The sequence below is a fragment of the Lissotriton helveticus genome, chromosome 8, assembly GCF_964261635.1.
Source record: "Lissotriton helveticus chromosome 8, aLisHel1.1, whole genome shotgun sequence".
Lineage (NCBI taxonomy): Eukaryota > Metazoa > Chordata > Amphibia > Caudata > Salamandridae > Lissotriton > Lissotriton helveticus.
This window is the reverse complement of record NC_136069.1, coordinates 5,798,055-5,815,659: the sequence shown is the minus strand read 5'-3', so window position 1 is coordinate 5,815,659 and position 17,605 is coordinate 5,798,055. Positions and strand designations below refer to the sequence as shown.

The window sequence follows — 17,605 nt, the reverse complement described above, 5'->3', positions numbered from 1 at the left end:
CTCCTGCTGACTGGAGAGATTTTAAAAGGATGGAATGTGACACTGTGTCAAATGCGGCGCTCAGATCAAGTAAAATGAGCGCTGTTGTCTCCCCTCTGTCTAAGCAGGCGTGCAACTTCCCCGTGACCCCCAACAGAGCGGTTTTGGTGGAGAAGTCAGCCCTGAACCCCGACTGTGAAGGGTGCAAAAAGCCTGAACGTTCCACATGGGCTGAAAGTTGGCAATTCACATGCTTTTCCAAGATCTTGGAAAGGACTGGCAGCAGTGAAATAGGACAGAAATTAGACATAACCGTGGGATCTGCTCCCGACTTTTTCAGCAGGGGAACCACCATTGCACGTTTCCATTCAAGGGGAATACAAGATTCTCGTAAGGAAGCCTTTAAAAGTACTTTAAGAATACCATGCGCTTCCCGAGAGAGTTGTTGCAAGATGTTTGCTGTAAGAGGATCTAAAGGAGAGCCAGATTTTACCCTGGCTAGACAGTCCAAGAAGGATTCACCATCGAAAGGCAACCATGTAGAGATCTTAGTCGCCGAAGGATGATGACCCCCACTTGCCATCTCGGTCTGGGAACTCACAATATTCACAGAATTAGGGCTCTTTAATGAACTATATATTGTTTCAACCTTAGAAGTAAAATAATTTGCAATATCATTGCATTGGGTGTCATCTAAGGTTGGGGGCAGAGGAATCGTATTAGATCCTGCCAGCTTCTTAACCATGGAAAATAAGGCCCGTGGACGGTTCACTGAGGTGGAGATGGCGTTAGACACAAAAGATGTTTTCACCGCCTTACATGCCAGATGATATTTGTTTAAGGAGGCCTTATATTCCAACTTACCGGCCAGAGAATAAGTCTTACGCCATCTTCTTTCCAGGTGTTTACATTTGGATTTCATGTCCTTTAACTCATTATTGAACCATGGGGCAGGAGGATGATGAGTCGAACTACGTTTTAATGCCAAAGGCAAACATGTATCAATAGACTTGGCTAGCCAGTCGGATACTGCAGTATTCAAGGAGCAACAGGGTAGGTTAGTGTCTGGGGGATTTACCCTCAACAAATTAAGGTAATCCAAGTCAAGGTTTTTTCCTGGGCCGCCTCCTGCCTAAGTCATCACTGCTAGTCCACAGAATGTCCCCTGGGAATACTAATTTAAATAAAATAGCATAATGATCGGACGATCCCAGGGGAAGTGCCGGTACGCCACAGTCCCACGGCAAGTTGGAGATGATAGGATCCAGCAAATGACCCGCCTGGTGAGTAGGACCCTGATTGTGTAGCAGCAGGTTGAGTGTTTCAAGATCAGTCAACAAAGTTGAGCTCCCCGTATCCAGGGGGTCCTCTAGATGAAAGTTGAGGTCCCCCAGCATAGTAAAATTTGCAGCCTTCATAACCAGTGGGGCCACTAAATCGGAAAATATAGATAGCCAATTCTTAAAATTCCCTGGCGGATGATAGATAAGCTAACCCGATAAAGTCATTTGAGGGGAAAAGGCCAGTTTAAACAGGGCAGCTTCGCAGTCCGGGAAAGATTGGGGCTCAAGTTTGCAAGAATAAATATCTTTAAAAATTACAGCAATCCCACCACCTTTCTTAGTTACTCGATCGCTTCTGGAGATGACATACCCCGAAGGCAGAGCACTGGCAACATCTGGACCTGAGCTGGCATGAAGCCAGGTCTCAGTCAGGAACAGAGCATCAGGCATCATTGAAGATAGCAAGTCAAATATATGTGCTTTATTCTTCGAGAGGGAACAACAATTAATACTCCAGAAATTGAGATGTTTGTCAACCTTAGGGGGGGGGGAGGTTTTAATTACAAGATTTTCTCTGCTACTAGATAAAGGTGTAACCAAGTTCGAGTCATTGAGTCCCAACTGGAAACCGCAGCTAGGACAATTAAACTTATGCCGGGAGGAATTGCACACAACACAGGATGAAGAGGTTTTACCTCTGAGTACCATCAATTCTTCTGCGCTATACCTATGTTGAATCGACGAAAGTGTGTCAGACGCTGCATAATGGCTGGGCGCTGGTCGCGTCAGGGCGCGGACAGGCGCAGACGGGCTTGCCTCTGGCGCGCCGGCTGCGCGCGCGCGCTACGCGCTTGCATCAGGGCGTTATTTAAAGTCTCAATGTCATTGAGACTGTGGCAAGAGTGTCGCCCTGCCTAGTGAGCCCCTCGTGACTTCTAGGATGGACAGGACGCGTAGTTAGAGCGCCGCCATCTTAGTAGTAGCCTAATCACTAGCAATCCCTAGAACAACTAAATCGGCAAAGAAACGGCCTGAAAGAAGAGAACAAAAGGTTCTCATGTGCCACGGTAATTTTTACAGTGTGGGTTTGAGGAAGATCATGTAAAAGACATTTAAAAACAGTCAAGAAACAAAAGCAAGTTTAAAACCACAATTTTACTCGAAACAAGCAAGCCAGTCTATGCAATACGCTGTTTATGCATTTCACATGAGAACCGTCTGCTTTGTGCATTGTCTGTCTGTTCTTGGAGGTTAGTCTGAACACTGTGTACAATGTCGATCAACAATGCCCCATGTCATTCTGTTCTGGTAAGTCCCTAGCACCTAGACAAAACATGCTAACACAGCTGTTGCTGCTGGAAACTCATGCTTTGATACTTTGGGAATGCATGTTTGGTCAACACACACTTAGGGAGGGATCTTCCAGGGAGAAGAGCCATGCAGTTCTTATGATGTAGATATACCATCTAGGCACTAAGGTATAGGGTCTGCTGACAAAGCCCAGAGGTCTCCTATGATATAATAATACTTCTTCTTACCAAGGGGAGGGTGGTTAGGCCTTTAGTCCTTTATATCCACTGTCTTTATAAAATGAGAGCTCCCTTTATGATATATGGCCTTGCTGCAATGCTGTGTTAGGATTGTGAATTTCGCTGTTAGTTGTGTCTCGTACACTGCGTTAAAGAGCACGATAGTTCAAATAAACATTTTAAACTATATACATGTCTCGGTCAGCTCTTATTGTGGACAGGTACGAGTGACCGAGCGAAAGGGTATGTCTTGTTACCACGACTGCTGAGACAAATGTGAGTGTTGTGTTCTGGGGAGTCTAATCATTTGCATGTTCGTGATTGTATAGGAGAGCGAGTGAGACACTATAGCTAGTCGGTCCTGGGATTGTGAGTGCTGAGGTGGTAGGAAGGCATAGCCTTATGCCTATGCACTGAGGTCCCGTATTCCTACGCATAGTTCTGTGTATGTTATGTGCAGAATCCCTGCAACACACTGTGTGGTGGTACAGTGTTGTAAGATCGTCTCTGTGGAGTGGTACGGTGTTGTAACATCTCCACTGTGGGGTAGTACAGTGTTGTATGATCTCTGCTGTGGGTTGGTACGGTGTTGTAAGATCTGCACTTTGGGGTGGTACGGTGTTGTAAGATCTCTGCTGTGGGGTGGTACGATGTAAGATCGCCGCTGTGGGGGTACTTCGGTAAGTACTCCACACATTTCTTTCAGGTCATGACTATGCAGGATCCTAGTAACACTTCTGCCAAGACTTGAAGTTCCTCTGGACTGTTGTTAGTGCTTTCACACATCTTACTGGGGCAGCTGGTCCACCCTCTCCCTCAAGTGCTCTAGGGTGTGTTAGAATAGGGCTTCTGTTTACCATCAAACACTCTATGGGTGACCACAACCCCTCTGTGTGAGGAAATCCTACGACAGAAAGAAGGTCAGCAATCTACAGAAGGTAAAGGAAGCTGAGAACATCAAGTTCTGCTCGTGCAAACACCAAAGGGAGTCCTGACATCTCTCATCTGGCAGGAAGAGAGCAAGAGAGAGTTCAGGGGCAACCTGAGGCTGATTCAATGCTCCTGGCTCTACAGGTGAGGACAGGGGCTTTTGACTGAATGGATCTGGGGAACTCTGTCCACTTTCAGGGAACTGATCTAAAGTGGAGGGCACTGGAGCCCCATGTGGTCTGTGTTGTGTCCTGTTGGACACAGTCTAGTGTTTTGCCAGCCTCTCACACGAGGGCTGGTCCACACACCCACCCCACACCCAACTAACACAGGCCTCACCAGTCAGATGACCTTGCCAATAAAAGAGCCGGAGTGCACGGGCCCAGTTACTAGTACCCTATAATGTGTGTCTGTGTTCTTATTTGCAAAGTGCATGGGCCTAGGGCCCAAGACTTTAGAGTTTGTACCTCAGGTACTGCTGTGCTTGCCACCGTGGCTTGCCGTGCTCCCCGCCTGGAATTGCCGTGCTCACCGCCTGGACTTGCCGTGCTCACCGCCTGGACTTGCCGTGCTCACCGCCTAGACTTGCCGTGCTCACCGCCTGGACTTGCCGTGCTCACCGCCTGGACTTGCCGTGCGCGCCACCTGGACTTGCCGTGCTCACCGCCTGGACTTGCCGTGGTCGCCGCCTGGACTTGCCGTGGTCGCCGCCTGGACTTGCTGTGCTCACCGCCTGGACTTGCCGTGCTCACCGCCTGGACTTGCCGTGCTCACCGCGTAGACTTGCCGTGCTCACCGCCTCGACTTGCCGTGCTCACCGCCTGGACTTGCCGTGCTCACCGCCTGGACATGCTGTGTTTGCCGTCTAGGCTTGCCATGCTTGCTCTGCCACCTGTCATTGTAGCCTCTAAATTTAGCTTTGTATTGATATTTTCAGCATCGTTACTTTTTAAAGACCTTAAAAGACTCCAAAAGATGGTATTCATGTCTCAAATAAAAAGGAGAAAATCAAATAAATGAAAAAGAAAAGTGCAGCCTATTCATTTCATTGTTTCATCTTATGTGACGAATGTAACAGCTTTGACCCAGAAACCTAATTGTTTCATGGCTAACATTATGGAATAAACTATGACTGTTAGTAGTATGTGAGTTGCGCTGACGAACATGGCCGCCCTACCAAGATGCCTCTTAACGCGCCTCTGTGGACTGAGCGATGGCTGGCGACCTGGGGTCAACCGGGCTCAGCAGCAGGATCAGGCTGGAAGGGATACAATGACCAGATACAAAAGGGTGGGTGGTGCTGCCGGATTCAGAATTCTATCATTCGGCAGCAGGGTGGATGGCTGGTGACGTTTGACAACACAGTGAGGGAATTGCTTAGGGACATGAAACACTTTGGAGCACCTACTCAGGGTTGGTGACCACCCTACTCAGAACATGCCCTACTTGGTTCAAGTAAAGAGACATGCCTGGGAGTCAGTGGCCAGAACAGAACAAAGACAGCTCTTTTCAACTAGAGACACCATTATTGTGGCTGCCACACTTGAAGTGGTTGCAACAAATGCAAATCATTCCTGAATGGATGGAAGGAGTTGCCCAACACATGCAAGACCTCTAGGGAGGGAAAGTTCAAAGCATTTTAAAAGTTTGGGCTTCAGCCATTCCAATGCTCAACATTGAGCAGGCATGCAAGCATTGCAACAAGTATGTACTGACGTCTCTAACTTTTCAGACGAGCCTCATGTATGTAAAGAATTTCTGGGGCTTCTGAGTAGTAGAATTCTAGGGGCCGATTCACAGAACTAACTTAAGACAAAATCCTAAACTTTCCACGTTGGTATTCACAGATTTTGTCTTAAGTTTGTCTTAAGACAGACTTAAGACAGACTTAAGACAGACTTAAGACAGACTTAAGTTAGGATTTTGTCTTAAGTCTGTCTTAAGTCTGTCTTAAGACAAACTTAAGACAAAATCCTAACTTCTGTGAATACCAAAAGTAGCAAGTTTAGGATTTTGTCTTAAGTTAGTTCTGTGAATCGGGCCCCTAGTGTGTAAACTGCACAGAGCGTTGAGAGCAGCCACGCCCTTGATGGGATTTAAAATACAAGATACACAAAGCACAACCATGAGAGGAATCAACAGTGATGGAATATGGCACGCACTGTCATAGAGAAGATCTCCGGCAGCGCCAGAGTTAAAGTGATTGATGGAACCTCGACTATGAGCTTTATCAACAATAATGGACTAAGGCACACGCTGCCACAGAAGGTCCCCGGCAATGCCAGGTTTAAACTGATTGATGGAACCTCAACCGTGGGAAACATCAACAATGATGAAATAAGGCTCACTCTCTCTTACAGAAGGTCCCAAGCAATGCCAGATTTAAATTGACTGATGGAACCTGGAACTTGAGAGTTAGCAACAACGATGGAATAAGACACACTTTCACAGAGAAGGTCCCCGGCAATGGTATATTTAAACTGATTGATTAAACCTTCAACGCAAGAGTTGTTAACAATAATGGAATAAGGCACGCACTGTCATAGAGAAGGTCCCCGGCAACGCCAGGTTTAAACTGATTGATGGAACATCGACCATGAGAGTTTACAGCAATGATGGAATATGGCACACATTTTCATAGAGAAGGTCCTCAGTAATGGTATCTTTAAACCGATGGATGGAACCTCGACCGTGAGAGTTATTAACAACGATAGAATAAGGCACAAGCTGTCATAGAGAAGGTCCCCGGCAATGGTATACTTAAACCAATTGATGGAACCCTGAGAGTTATCAACAATGGTGGAATAAAGCATGCGCTGTCATAGAGAAGGTCCCCGGCAATGCCAGATTTAAACCTATTGATTAAACCTTGACCGTGAGAGTTATCAACATTGATGGAATAAGGCACACTCTCTCTTAGAGAAGGTCCCTGGAAATGCCAGATTTAAAGTGACTGATGGAACCTGGAACTTGAGAGTTATCAACAGCAATGGAATAACACACACTTTCATAGAGAAGGTCCCCGGCAATGGTATCTTTAAACCGATTGATGGAACCTCGACCGTGAGAGTTATTAACAACGATAGAATAAGGTACGAGCTGTCATAGAGAAAGTCCCTGGCAATGGTATATTAAAACCGATTGATGGATCCCTGAGAGTTTTCAACAATGGTGGAAGAAAGCATGCGCTGCATAGAGAAGGTCCCCGGCAATGCCAGATTTAAACCATTTGATTAAACCTTGACCGTGAGAGTTATCAACAATGATGGAATAAGGTATGCTCTGTCATAGAGTCTCGGGCAGGAAAGGTCTGAATCTTACTGGTTCTGAACCCTACAGAGAAATAGTTGCCAAGATCAGGATCAAGGGTTAGTCCAGAGGTAAGTATGCTTTGGAAACAGAGGGCACTCTCAATAAATGTCTGTAGGCTGACCCCTGCCTCTGGACACTGAGGGTCAAATGTTTCAACATTTGTACTAGTGAATACCTAATTGTGATTTTATGTGAATCGTAATTTGGTAATCGCTATTACATATGTATTAAACTCCAAGAGTCTCATACAGCGATTTGTGGGGGGTCCCAAATCTGCCTACCTCATTAATATTAATGATGTAAGTCGCAATTTGTGACCCCCTAGAAATCGCTAAAATTTTAGGGATGGTGGCCTGCTGGGGTCAGCAGACCACCGTGTCCGTGATTGCTTTTAAATAAAGAAATATTTTATTTTTTAAATCCAGCCCGTTTTCCTTAAAGGAAAATATTTAGTTTAAAAAAGAAAATTAAAAGTTTTATTTTAATTTTTTAAGAGTAAGCCTGCTCTTAAAAAAGTTTTTGTATATATTCACAAAGGGGAAGGGGTCCCTTGGGACTCCTTCCCATTTGGGAATGGGTGACTACCTACTTGGAGTAGGTGGAAAAATGCAAATGTTTTGCAACCACATTTCGGTCACAAAACATTGCTACGCACCGATGTGGTTCGGTGTTAGTAAGGGATGCCCTAAACATACCCCTTCTTAATAGTGAATCGCTAGCCCATTTTCGGTAATAGTTTGCCGAATCGCAAAATAGAGATTGGTACCTTGGCAAAGCCTTTTTTCCGGTCGCAAATAGCCCGATGTTGTCAACCTTAAAAAAGTTACATACATGTGGCCTTGAATCTCTTCAAGCCCACACATCTTTACAGACACAGTGCCCAATCCCAAGTCCAGTAGGGCACCTTGTGCTCAGGCTTCTTAATTACAAGGTGTGATCCCGCACCTTCGTACAGTAATGGAAGCCTGACTGCAACAGTTGCAAGATTTGTGATGAGATCTTAATGTGGTATATGTCTCTCATCAAGCATTCTTGTTTTTCCCACGCACCCTGGTTCCTTCTCTTGTTTCACCCTTTTTCCACTGTGTGCACATCAGACCTCATAGTTCATCCAGCTCCTCATATACTATAGAGGCCAGGCGTGCAGCGAGTGAGAGAAACTGTCCCTCTGCCATGTCAGGACAGGACCATAGTAAGATGGCCGCCACTCTTTATCACCCCTTTTTATCCGTGTGTACACCAGACATCATAGTTCATCAGCTCCTCGTATACCTGTCCATAGAGGCCAGGCGTGCCGTGGGTGAGAGGAACTGTCCTTCTGTCATGTCAGGACAGGACCATAGTAACATGGCCGCCACTGTTTATCTATCACCCCTTTTCAACTGTGTTTACACCAGACCTCATAGTTCATCCTGCTCCTCGCATAGTTGTCCATAGAGGCCAGACGTGCCGCAGGTGGGATGAACTGTCCTTCTGCCATGTCAGGACAGGACCATAGTAAGATGGCCTCCACTATCACCCCTTTTCAAGGGTGTTTACACCAGACCTCATAGTTCATCCCGCTCCTCGCATAGTTGTCCATAGAGGCCAGGCGTGCCGCGGTTGATAGGAACTGTGTAGTATGTTGGTCCATACATACACATAAAGATGTAGTCGAGGCAGATGTAGATGAATAAAGAAGTTGGTTTATTCAGCCATAGTTAGATTTACAAGAAGTATAGATCAGGAACAGATAGTCTTAGTATGGAACAAGTAGCCCCACCAGGAGCAGCCTCCTAGCTGCTCAGCCCATCTTTAACTGCCATCACTCATACCAAACATCCAAGCATTCCATACATGTCAATCACACCAACATTCTTACCTGGAACACTCACACTGGCTGAGCAGCTAGATGCAGTGAAATGCAGGAACATAAATATACAACTCAGAATACTACAAACTGTACTTCTGCCATGTCAGGACAGGACCATAGTAAGATGGCCTCCACTCTTTATCTATCACCCCTTTTCAAGGGTGTTTACACCAGACCTCATAGTTCATCCCACTCCTCGCATAGTTGTCCATAGAGGCCAGGCGTGCCACGGTTGATAAGAACTGTCCTTCTGCCATGTCAGGACAGGACCATAGTAAGATGGCCTCCACTCTTTATCTATCACCCCTTTTCAAGGGTGTTTACACCAGACCTCATAGTTCATCCAGCTCCTCGTATACCTGTCCAGAGAGGTCAGGCGTGCCGCGGGTGGGAGGAACTGTCCTTCTGCCATGTCAGGACAGGACCATAGTAAGATGGCCGCCACTCTTTATCTATCACCCCTTTTCAAGGGTGTTTACACCAGACCTCATAGTTCATCCAGCTCCTCGTATACCTGTCCAGAGAGGTCAGGCGTGCCGCGGGTGGGAGGAACTGTCCTTCTGCCATGTCAGGACAGGACCATAGTAAGATGGCCTCCACTCTTTTTCTATCACCCCTTTTCAAGGGTGTTTACACCAGACCTCATAGTTCATCCAGCTCCTCGTATACCTGTCCAGAGAGGCCAGGCGTGCCTCGGGTGATAGGAACTGTCCTACTGCCATGTCAGGACGGGACCATAGTAAGATGGCCGCCACTCTTCAGATTTCTCACATAGATATAGAAGACACTCACGTCACCCTTTGCTGATGTCACATTGATTGCTGTTTGCCTCTCAAAAAATGGTTTGATTTTAAGTCTTTTTCATTTATCACAATATGTTTTGGTATTTGGTATTTGGTATTGATAGAATGTGATATGACTTAGAACAAGGATATCATTAATGTACAGATATCTTAGAATATTCTCATTGACGCTGTTATCTGTTTTAATTTTGCAGTCATTTCCACCGGATTCAAAAAGATCCTCTAACGGCAGCGCTGAAGATGAAGGTATAAAACTATGTGTGCTCGCGATGGGCTCTGGTTGAGATGAGAGGTTGAAATGCGCGGGAATCGATTCCAAATTTCATGGATAGAGCAGGATTACAAGACACCTCTTGTGTGTCTGGAGCCTCCATTGAAGGGAAGGAGCTCCTAGATATTGGGAGACCTTCTAACTGAGTATTGGCTGTGAGCCGGCCCGCGTGCTCTGGGTGCTTCCGGGTGTATGGCACCCCACCTTACCGTACCCCAGTCTGTGGTGTCGATTCAAACTCAGTAAGGGTGGAATGGCAGCTCTGAACCCCTTAGGAAAGAGGAGAGTTCTAGGGAACTGTGGAGGGGAGAACAGTCAAGTTAGAAGCTTTTTCATAATTTTTGACATCTAACCTTCTGCATAATCAATATACAAAACTCATAAAGGAAAAGTAAAGATAATCTTGGCTTGTTAATAAGCGTTCTAGTTTAACACCTTTTATATAAATCTTACGGCATCATTGAGACGAAAAATTCAGTAAAGTCTCAACTTGCCCAGCTTCACCTGTATGCAGTAAATGTGAACATCTTTCCTTCCATAAGACATCATGTGTAAAATGTGGAGTTTTATGTAAGAACTTCTTGTCACAATATATATCCGGCAGCAAGGGCTGCATAGTCTCGGACTGGTTGGCGTGATGTGCTATACAACTTGCTGTGTCAGCATCTCTCTGGACGGGGTATTTCAGTACATAGGGCCATGTGTCAGTAGCTTGATTCATGTCGCAAATGACTTGATTTGCAGAATTGGCCATTTGCGACCTGAATAAAGCATTTTTCTACGTACAAAGGCCCATGTTGCGATTCTGTAACCTATTACCAAATCACAAAATGGGTTAGAAATAGGGTATTAGGATGGGGCGTGTTTGGGGCATCCCTTCCTAATAGCAACTCGTCAGGCTATGTAAGAGCCAGAAGTACGAAGCATTTTACTGCTCGGAAATGTCGCATCAGACCTTTTGCGACCGGTAAAATGCTTTTTGACATGTGCCAACCGTATTTTGCAAGATTGTAACCTATTACCATCTCGCTAAATTGGGTTTGCGAGGCGCTATTAGGAAGGGGAGTGTTAAGGGCATCCCTTCCTAATAGCGAGTCGTACTGGTATGTAGGAATGTTTTGCAACTGAGACATCGGTTGCAAAACCTTTGCAGTTACCACTAACTTGAAGTTGGTGGTAACCCATTTGCAACCTGAGAGAGGTCCTCAGGTGACCCCTTCCCATTTGTGAATGTGGGCGCCAACATTTTTCAACAGCAGACAGTGCCTACTCTTAAAAAAAGAAAAGATAGCTTTTCATTTTGTATTTTTTAAATGCATCCCGTTTTCTTATAAGAAAAACGGGCTGCATTACAAAACAACAATTGCTTTATTTAAAAACCAATCGCAGGCATGGTGGTCTGCGGACCCCAGCAGGCCCCATCCCTGTGAGTGTAGGCATTCACAATGGGTCGCAAATTGCAACATGCCTCATGAATATGGGAACCACCCTTTACAACACAACTTTTACCACGCAGTGCCTTTACGTCGCAACTTTTACAACGCAAACCATTACAACGCATTGCGCTGGGGGGCGCTCTAGGATAGGGAATAAGTTTAATTCACTGTCCAACACCTTCCCTAGTGTCCACGGGGACTGGAGTTGGAATAGTAAATTAAACTATTCACTTTCCAGCACCCCAAAGCGCTATGCGTTGTAAAGGTTTGCGTTGTAAAAACTGCGTTGTAAAGGCATGCGATGTAAAAGCATGCGTTGTAATGTCATACATCCCATGAATATTGATGAGGGATTCCAATTGCGACCCACTGCGAATCGCAAACATTGTCAATCACACTATTATACATCGTAGTTTGCGATTTCCTAATAGCAAATCGCTAACATTCGCTATTAGGAAATTGCAAACATGCAACCTCGTACATCTCGCCCAATGTTTTCCGACCGACTTGAAGTTAATGGTAACCCATTCGCAAACGGGAAGGGGTCCCAAGAAGACCCCAATCTCCTTTGTGAATATATGCAAAAACGCTTTTTAAGAGCAGGCAGTGGTCCCACGGAGCACTACGTCCCTTTTCCTGCTAAAGTCATCGAGAAGATCGTCAACAGACAGCTGACCGCCTTCCTCGAGACGAACGGATCCCTCGACCCCTCGCAGTCTGGCTTCAGAGCCAACCACAGCACCGAGACCGCCCTCATCGCAGCCACCGACGACATCCGGACCCTGCTCGACAAGGGGGAAACAGTGGCCCTCATCCTCCTGGACCTCTCCGCTGCGTTCGACACGGTCTGCCACCGCACCCTAGTCCAGCGCCTCAGCAACATCGGTATCCAAGAGAAGGCACTGGAGTGGATCATCTTGTTCCTCGCCGGAAGAACACAAAGAGTCCGCCTCCCCCCGTTTCGCTCCGAGGCCACCGAAGTCATCTGCGGCGTCCCGCAAGGATCTTCACTCAGCCCCACCCTCTTCAACATCTACATGAAACCTCTCGCAGCCATCGCACGCCAGCACAACCTCAACATCATCTCTTACGCCGATGACACCCAGCTGATCCTCTCCCTCACCAGAGACCCCGACACCGCCAGAACCTGCCTACATGAAGGAATGAAAGACGTCGCCGAGTGGATGAAGGACAGCCGCCTGAAACTGAACTCGGACAAGACGGAAGTCCTCATCCTGGGATCTTCGCCCTCCGCCTGGGACGACTCCTGGTGGCCCCCAGCCCTGGGCACCGCACCCAAGCCAACCGACCACGCACGCAACCTGGGCTTCATCCTGGACCCCTCCCTCTCGATGACCAGACAAGTCAACGCCGTCTCCTCATCGTGCTTCAACACCCTGCGTATGCTTCGCAAGATCTTCCGCTGGATCCCGACCGAGACCAGGAAGACTGTCACCCAGGCACTCGTCACCAGCCGACTGGACTACGAAACGCCCTCTACGCCGGAACTACAGCCAAGCTACAGAAAAGACTCCAGCGCATCCAGAACGCCTCCGCCCGACTCATCCTGGATGTCCCCCGACGCAGCCACATCTCCAGCCACCTGAGGAACCTGCACTGGCTCCCCGTCGACAAGAGGATCACGTTCCGGCTCCTCACCCACGCACACAAGTCTCTCCACGACCTGGGCCCCAAGTACCTCAACGACCGCCTGACCTTCTACACGCCCACCCGCCAGCTACGGTCCACCAGCCTCGCCCTCGCAGCCGTACCATGCATCCGAAGAGCCACCGCCGGAGGAAGATCCTTCTCTTACCTGGCTGCCAAGACTTGGAACTCCCTCCCCATCCACCTTCGGCTGACCCAGGACCATCTCGCCTTCAGGAAACAACTCAAGACCTGGCTGTTCGAGCAGTAGCATACCCCTCCCCCCAAGCGCCTTGAGACCCTCCCGGGTGAGTAGTGCGCTATACAAATGGCATGATTGATTGATTGATTGATTACGTACTCTTAAAAAATGAAAAGACATTTTTTTTTTGGAACGCAGGCCAATTTCCATTAAGGAAAACTGCCTCCATTAAAAAAAAAAGCTTTTATTTAAAAGCAATCACGGACATGATGGTCTGCTGACCCCAGCAGAACACCGTCTCTGTGTTTTCAGCGATTCCCAATGGTCACAAATTGCGACCTACCTCATGAATATTCATAAGGCAGGTCAATTGCGACCCCATTAGGATTCGCTAAATGTATCAGAGACATATTAGTACATAGGTATTTGCAATTACCTAATAGGGAGTCGCAAAAATTTGCTATTGAGTAATTACAAAATGAAACCTGTGTACTTGTGACCCTAAGTCCCTCATTACGAGTAGCTCATAAAAACATCTGAAGTTCCCTCCTTTAAATTCACCTTTACTGGGGGTTTTGATCATTTTGGAGGGAGTAGTAATAGGGTTTATGAGTGGGAGGAGTCTATTGCTTATGACTATCAGTGGAGGGAGGAGTCCAGTGCTTATGATTATCAGTGGTGGGAGGAGTCTAGTGCTTATGACTATCAGTGGTGGGAGGAGTCTATTGCTTATGACTATCAGTGGTGGGAGGAGTCCAGTGCTTATGTCTATCAATGGTGGGAGGAGTCCAGTGCTTATGATTATCAGTGGTGGGAGGAGTCGAGTGCTTATGACTATCAGTGGTGGGAAGAGTCGAGTGCTTATGACTATCAGTGGTGGGAGGAGTCGAGTGCTTATGATTATCAGTGGTGGGAGGAGTCTAGTGCTTATGACTATCAGTGGTGGGAGGAGTCTATTGCTTATGACTATCAGTGGTGGGAGGAGTCCAGTGCTTATGTCTGTCAATGGTGGGAGGAGTCCAGTGCTTATGATTATCAGTGGTGGGAGGAGTCGAGTGCTTATGATTATCAGTGGTGGGAGGAGTCTATTGCTTATGACTATCAGTGGTGGGAGGAGTCCAGTGCTTATGTCTGTCAATGGTGGGAGGAGTCCAGTGCTTATGACTATCAGTGGTGGGAGGAGTCGAGTGCTTATGATTATCAGTGGTGGGAGGAGTCGAGTGCTTATGATTATCAGTGGTGGGAGGAGTCGAGTGCTTATGACTATCAGTGGTGGCAGGAGTCCAGTGCTTATGACTATTAGTGGAGGGAGGAGTCCAGTGCTTATGACTATTAGTGGAGGGAGGAGTCCAGTGCTTATGACTATTAGTGGAGGGAGGAGTCCAGTGCTTATGACTATCAGTGATGGGAGGAGTCTATTGCTTATGACTATCAGTTGTGGGAGGAGTCCAGTGCTTATGACTATTAGTGGAGGGAGGAGTCCAGTGCTTATGACTATCAGTGGTGGGAGGAGTCCAGTGCTTATGACTATCAGTGGTGGGAGGAGTCTAGTGCTTATGACTATCAGTGGTGGGAGGAGTTGAGTGCTTATGACTATCAGTGGTGGCAGGAGACAAGTACTTATGACTATCAGTGGTGGGAGGAGTCGAGTGCTTATGACTATCAGTGGTGGGAGGAATCGAGTGCTTATGACTATCAGTGGTGGGAGGAGTCCAGTGCTTATGACTATCAGTGGTGGTGGGAGGAGTCTATTTCTTATGACTATCAGTGGTGGCAGGAGTCGAGTGCCTATGACTATCAGTGGTGGGAGGAGTCGAGTGCTTATGACTATCAGTGGTGGCAGGAGTCGAGTGCTTATGACTATGAGTGGTGGGAGGAGTCCAGTGCTTATGACTATTAGTGTTGGGAGGAGTTGAGTGCTTATGACTATCAGTGGTGGGAGGAGTCCAGTGCTTATGACTATCAGTGGTGGGAGGAGTCCAGTGCTTATGACTATCAGTGGAGGGAGGAGTCCAGTGCTTATGACTATCAGTGGAGGGAGGAGTCTAGTGCTTATGATTATCAGTGGTGGGAGGAGTCGAGTGCTTATGATTATCAGTGGTGGGATGAGTCGAGTGTTGTTATTGTTGTTATTATTATTATTATTATTATTATTATTATTATTGTTATAATTAGTGTTATAACTATTATTATTCCTATTGTTATTGCTGTTATTATTATTGGTATTATTATTGTTATAATTATAATTATTGTTGTTATAATTATTGCTATTATTGTCATTAATATTAACAATATTATTATTGTTATAAATATTGTTATTATTATTGTTTCTATTGTTATTATTATTGTTATTATTATTATTGTTTCTATTGTTATTATTATTGTTATTATTGGTATGGTTATTATTGTTAATATTATAATTGTTATAATTATTGTTATTGTTGTTATTATTATTATTATTGTTATAATTATTGTTATTATTATTATTATTATTGTTGTTGTTATAATTATTGTTTTTATTATTGTTATTGTTATTATTGTTGTTGTTATTATTATTATTATTATTGGTATTATTATTGTTATAATTATTGTTATTATTATTGTTATACTTATTGTCATTATTGTTATTAATATTATTATTGTTATAATGATTGTTATTCTTATTGTTATTATTATTGTTATTAGTATGGTTATTATTATTGTTATTGTTATTATTATTGTTATTGGTATTATTGTTATTGGTATTATGATTATTATTATTATTATTATTATTATTATTATTATTATTATTATTATTATTATTATTATTATTATTATTATTATTATTTGTCGTGTGCCGTGTCTGGCAGAACTAATGATAGTGCTGGTCAGAAGTAAATACCAGACATACTACAGATAGCGTTTGTTCTCGTTAGTAAGTGTTGATGAGTAGTAACTCATTACTAAAGCTCGTTTCTCGTTACTAATACTGCACCTTGTGATGGACCGCTCTCTTTTCGTTGTAGCTGATATCGCTGCGGTATATGAACTCAGTGTGGCACCAAAGCCGGAACCTCCGCCCCCGATGGCTCAACCAGAGAGATCCGCTGAGGACTGGGAGCGAAGCAGGTAAGCCCCAGGGAGACGACTGTTCTGCTGTCTGTGGATTTGGAGGTGAAGTGTGAGCACAGTACATAATGATTGCACCTACTAAGACTGTACAGTACAACCCCACGGTGCTTGCTGACTGACGGACCCTGGCCTGTGCAGCAGCCCAATGCCTGGGCTTTGGAGCCACCATGAACAGGACTCTTTTTCACTTAGGAGTCTCTTCTGATGCCCTGAACAATGAGAGCAACTCCCTGATGTTCACAGGGTGAGAGCTGCAAGGAGGGTAAAACACTTTCTTCAATCGACAAATGTGTAATATGCAAGAGAGTTCTTAGCTATTGATCCCCTTCGATCAGAAGTATGGAGGGAAGATTTAGAGATAGCCCAGGCCAGTGGTAGACAGAGATCCTGGTATTTTTAGTGGTCCTCATGCCAACTGCAGGCAACCTCACACTCTTTCCATGTAGTCACTGCTCTTCCTTCACTACACACCCTGCCTAGATAATCTTTACACCCCTACTCATGTCACCTTCATGCATCCTCTAAACTTTCCTCATGCAGCTCTAAAGCGACCCTCAGACACCACATTTGGTATTTGCACCTTTTCTCATGCAGTTCTTGTGCAACCCTCAGATTCTCCATGTTTAGTTACTGCACCGCTCCTCATTCAGCTCTTGTGCTACCCTCCAACTCTCCACATTTAGTTACTGCACCTCTCCTTATGCAGTTCTTGTGCTACCCTCAGAATCTCCACATTGAGTTAATGCACCTCTCCTTATGCAGCTCTTGTGCGACCCTCAGATTCTCCATGTTTAGTTACTGCACCGCTCCTCATTCAGCTCTTGTGCGACCCTCCAACTCTCCACATTTAGTTACTGCACCTCTCCTTATGCAGTTCTTGTGCTACCCTCAGAATCTCCACATTGAGTTAATGCACCTCTCCTTATGCGGCTCTTGTGCGACCCTCAGACTCTCCTCATTTAGTTACTGCACCTCTCCTTATGCAGCTCTTGGGCAACCATCAGACTCTCTACATTTAGTTACTGCACCGCTCCTCATTCGGCTCTTGTGTGACCCTCAGACTCTCTACATTTAGTTACTGCACCTCTCCTTATGCAGCTCTTGGGCAACCATCAGACTCTCTACATTTAGTTACTGCACCTCTCCTTATGCGGCTCTTGTGCGACCCTCAGACTCTCCACATTGAGTTACTGCACCTCTCCTTATGCAGCTCTTGGGCAACCATCAGACTCTCTACATTTAGTTACTGC

General features: G+C 45.7%; 1 protein-coding gene across 5 annotated transcripts in view; it reads left to right on the top strand.

Annotated features, from left to right (window-relative positions):
- Positions 1 to 17,605, top strand: part of SPAG17 (sperm associated antigen 17) — a 1,244,773-nt gene that overhangs the window by 1,133,544 nt on the left and 93,624 nt on the right. For all 5 annotated transcript variants that reach the window (XM_078656351.1, XM_078656349.1, XM_078656348.1 and 2 more), the window contains 2 exons: positions 9,883 to 9,934; positions 16,250 to 16,352. In XM_078656351.1, the coding sequence (XP_078512477.1) occupies positions 9,883 to 9,934; positions 16,250 to 16,352 (155 nt within the window). The remainder of the gene's footprint in view (positions 1 to 9,882; positions 9,935 to 16,249; positions 16,353 to 17,605) is intronic.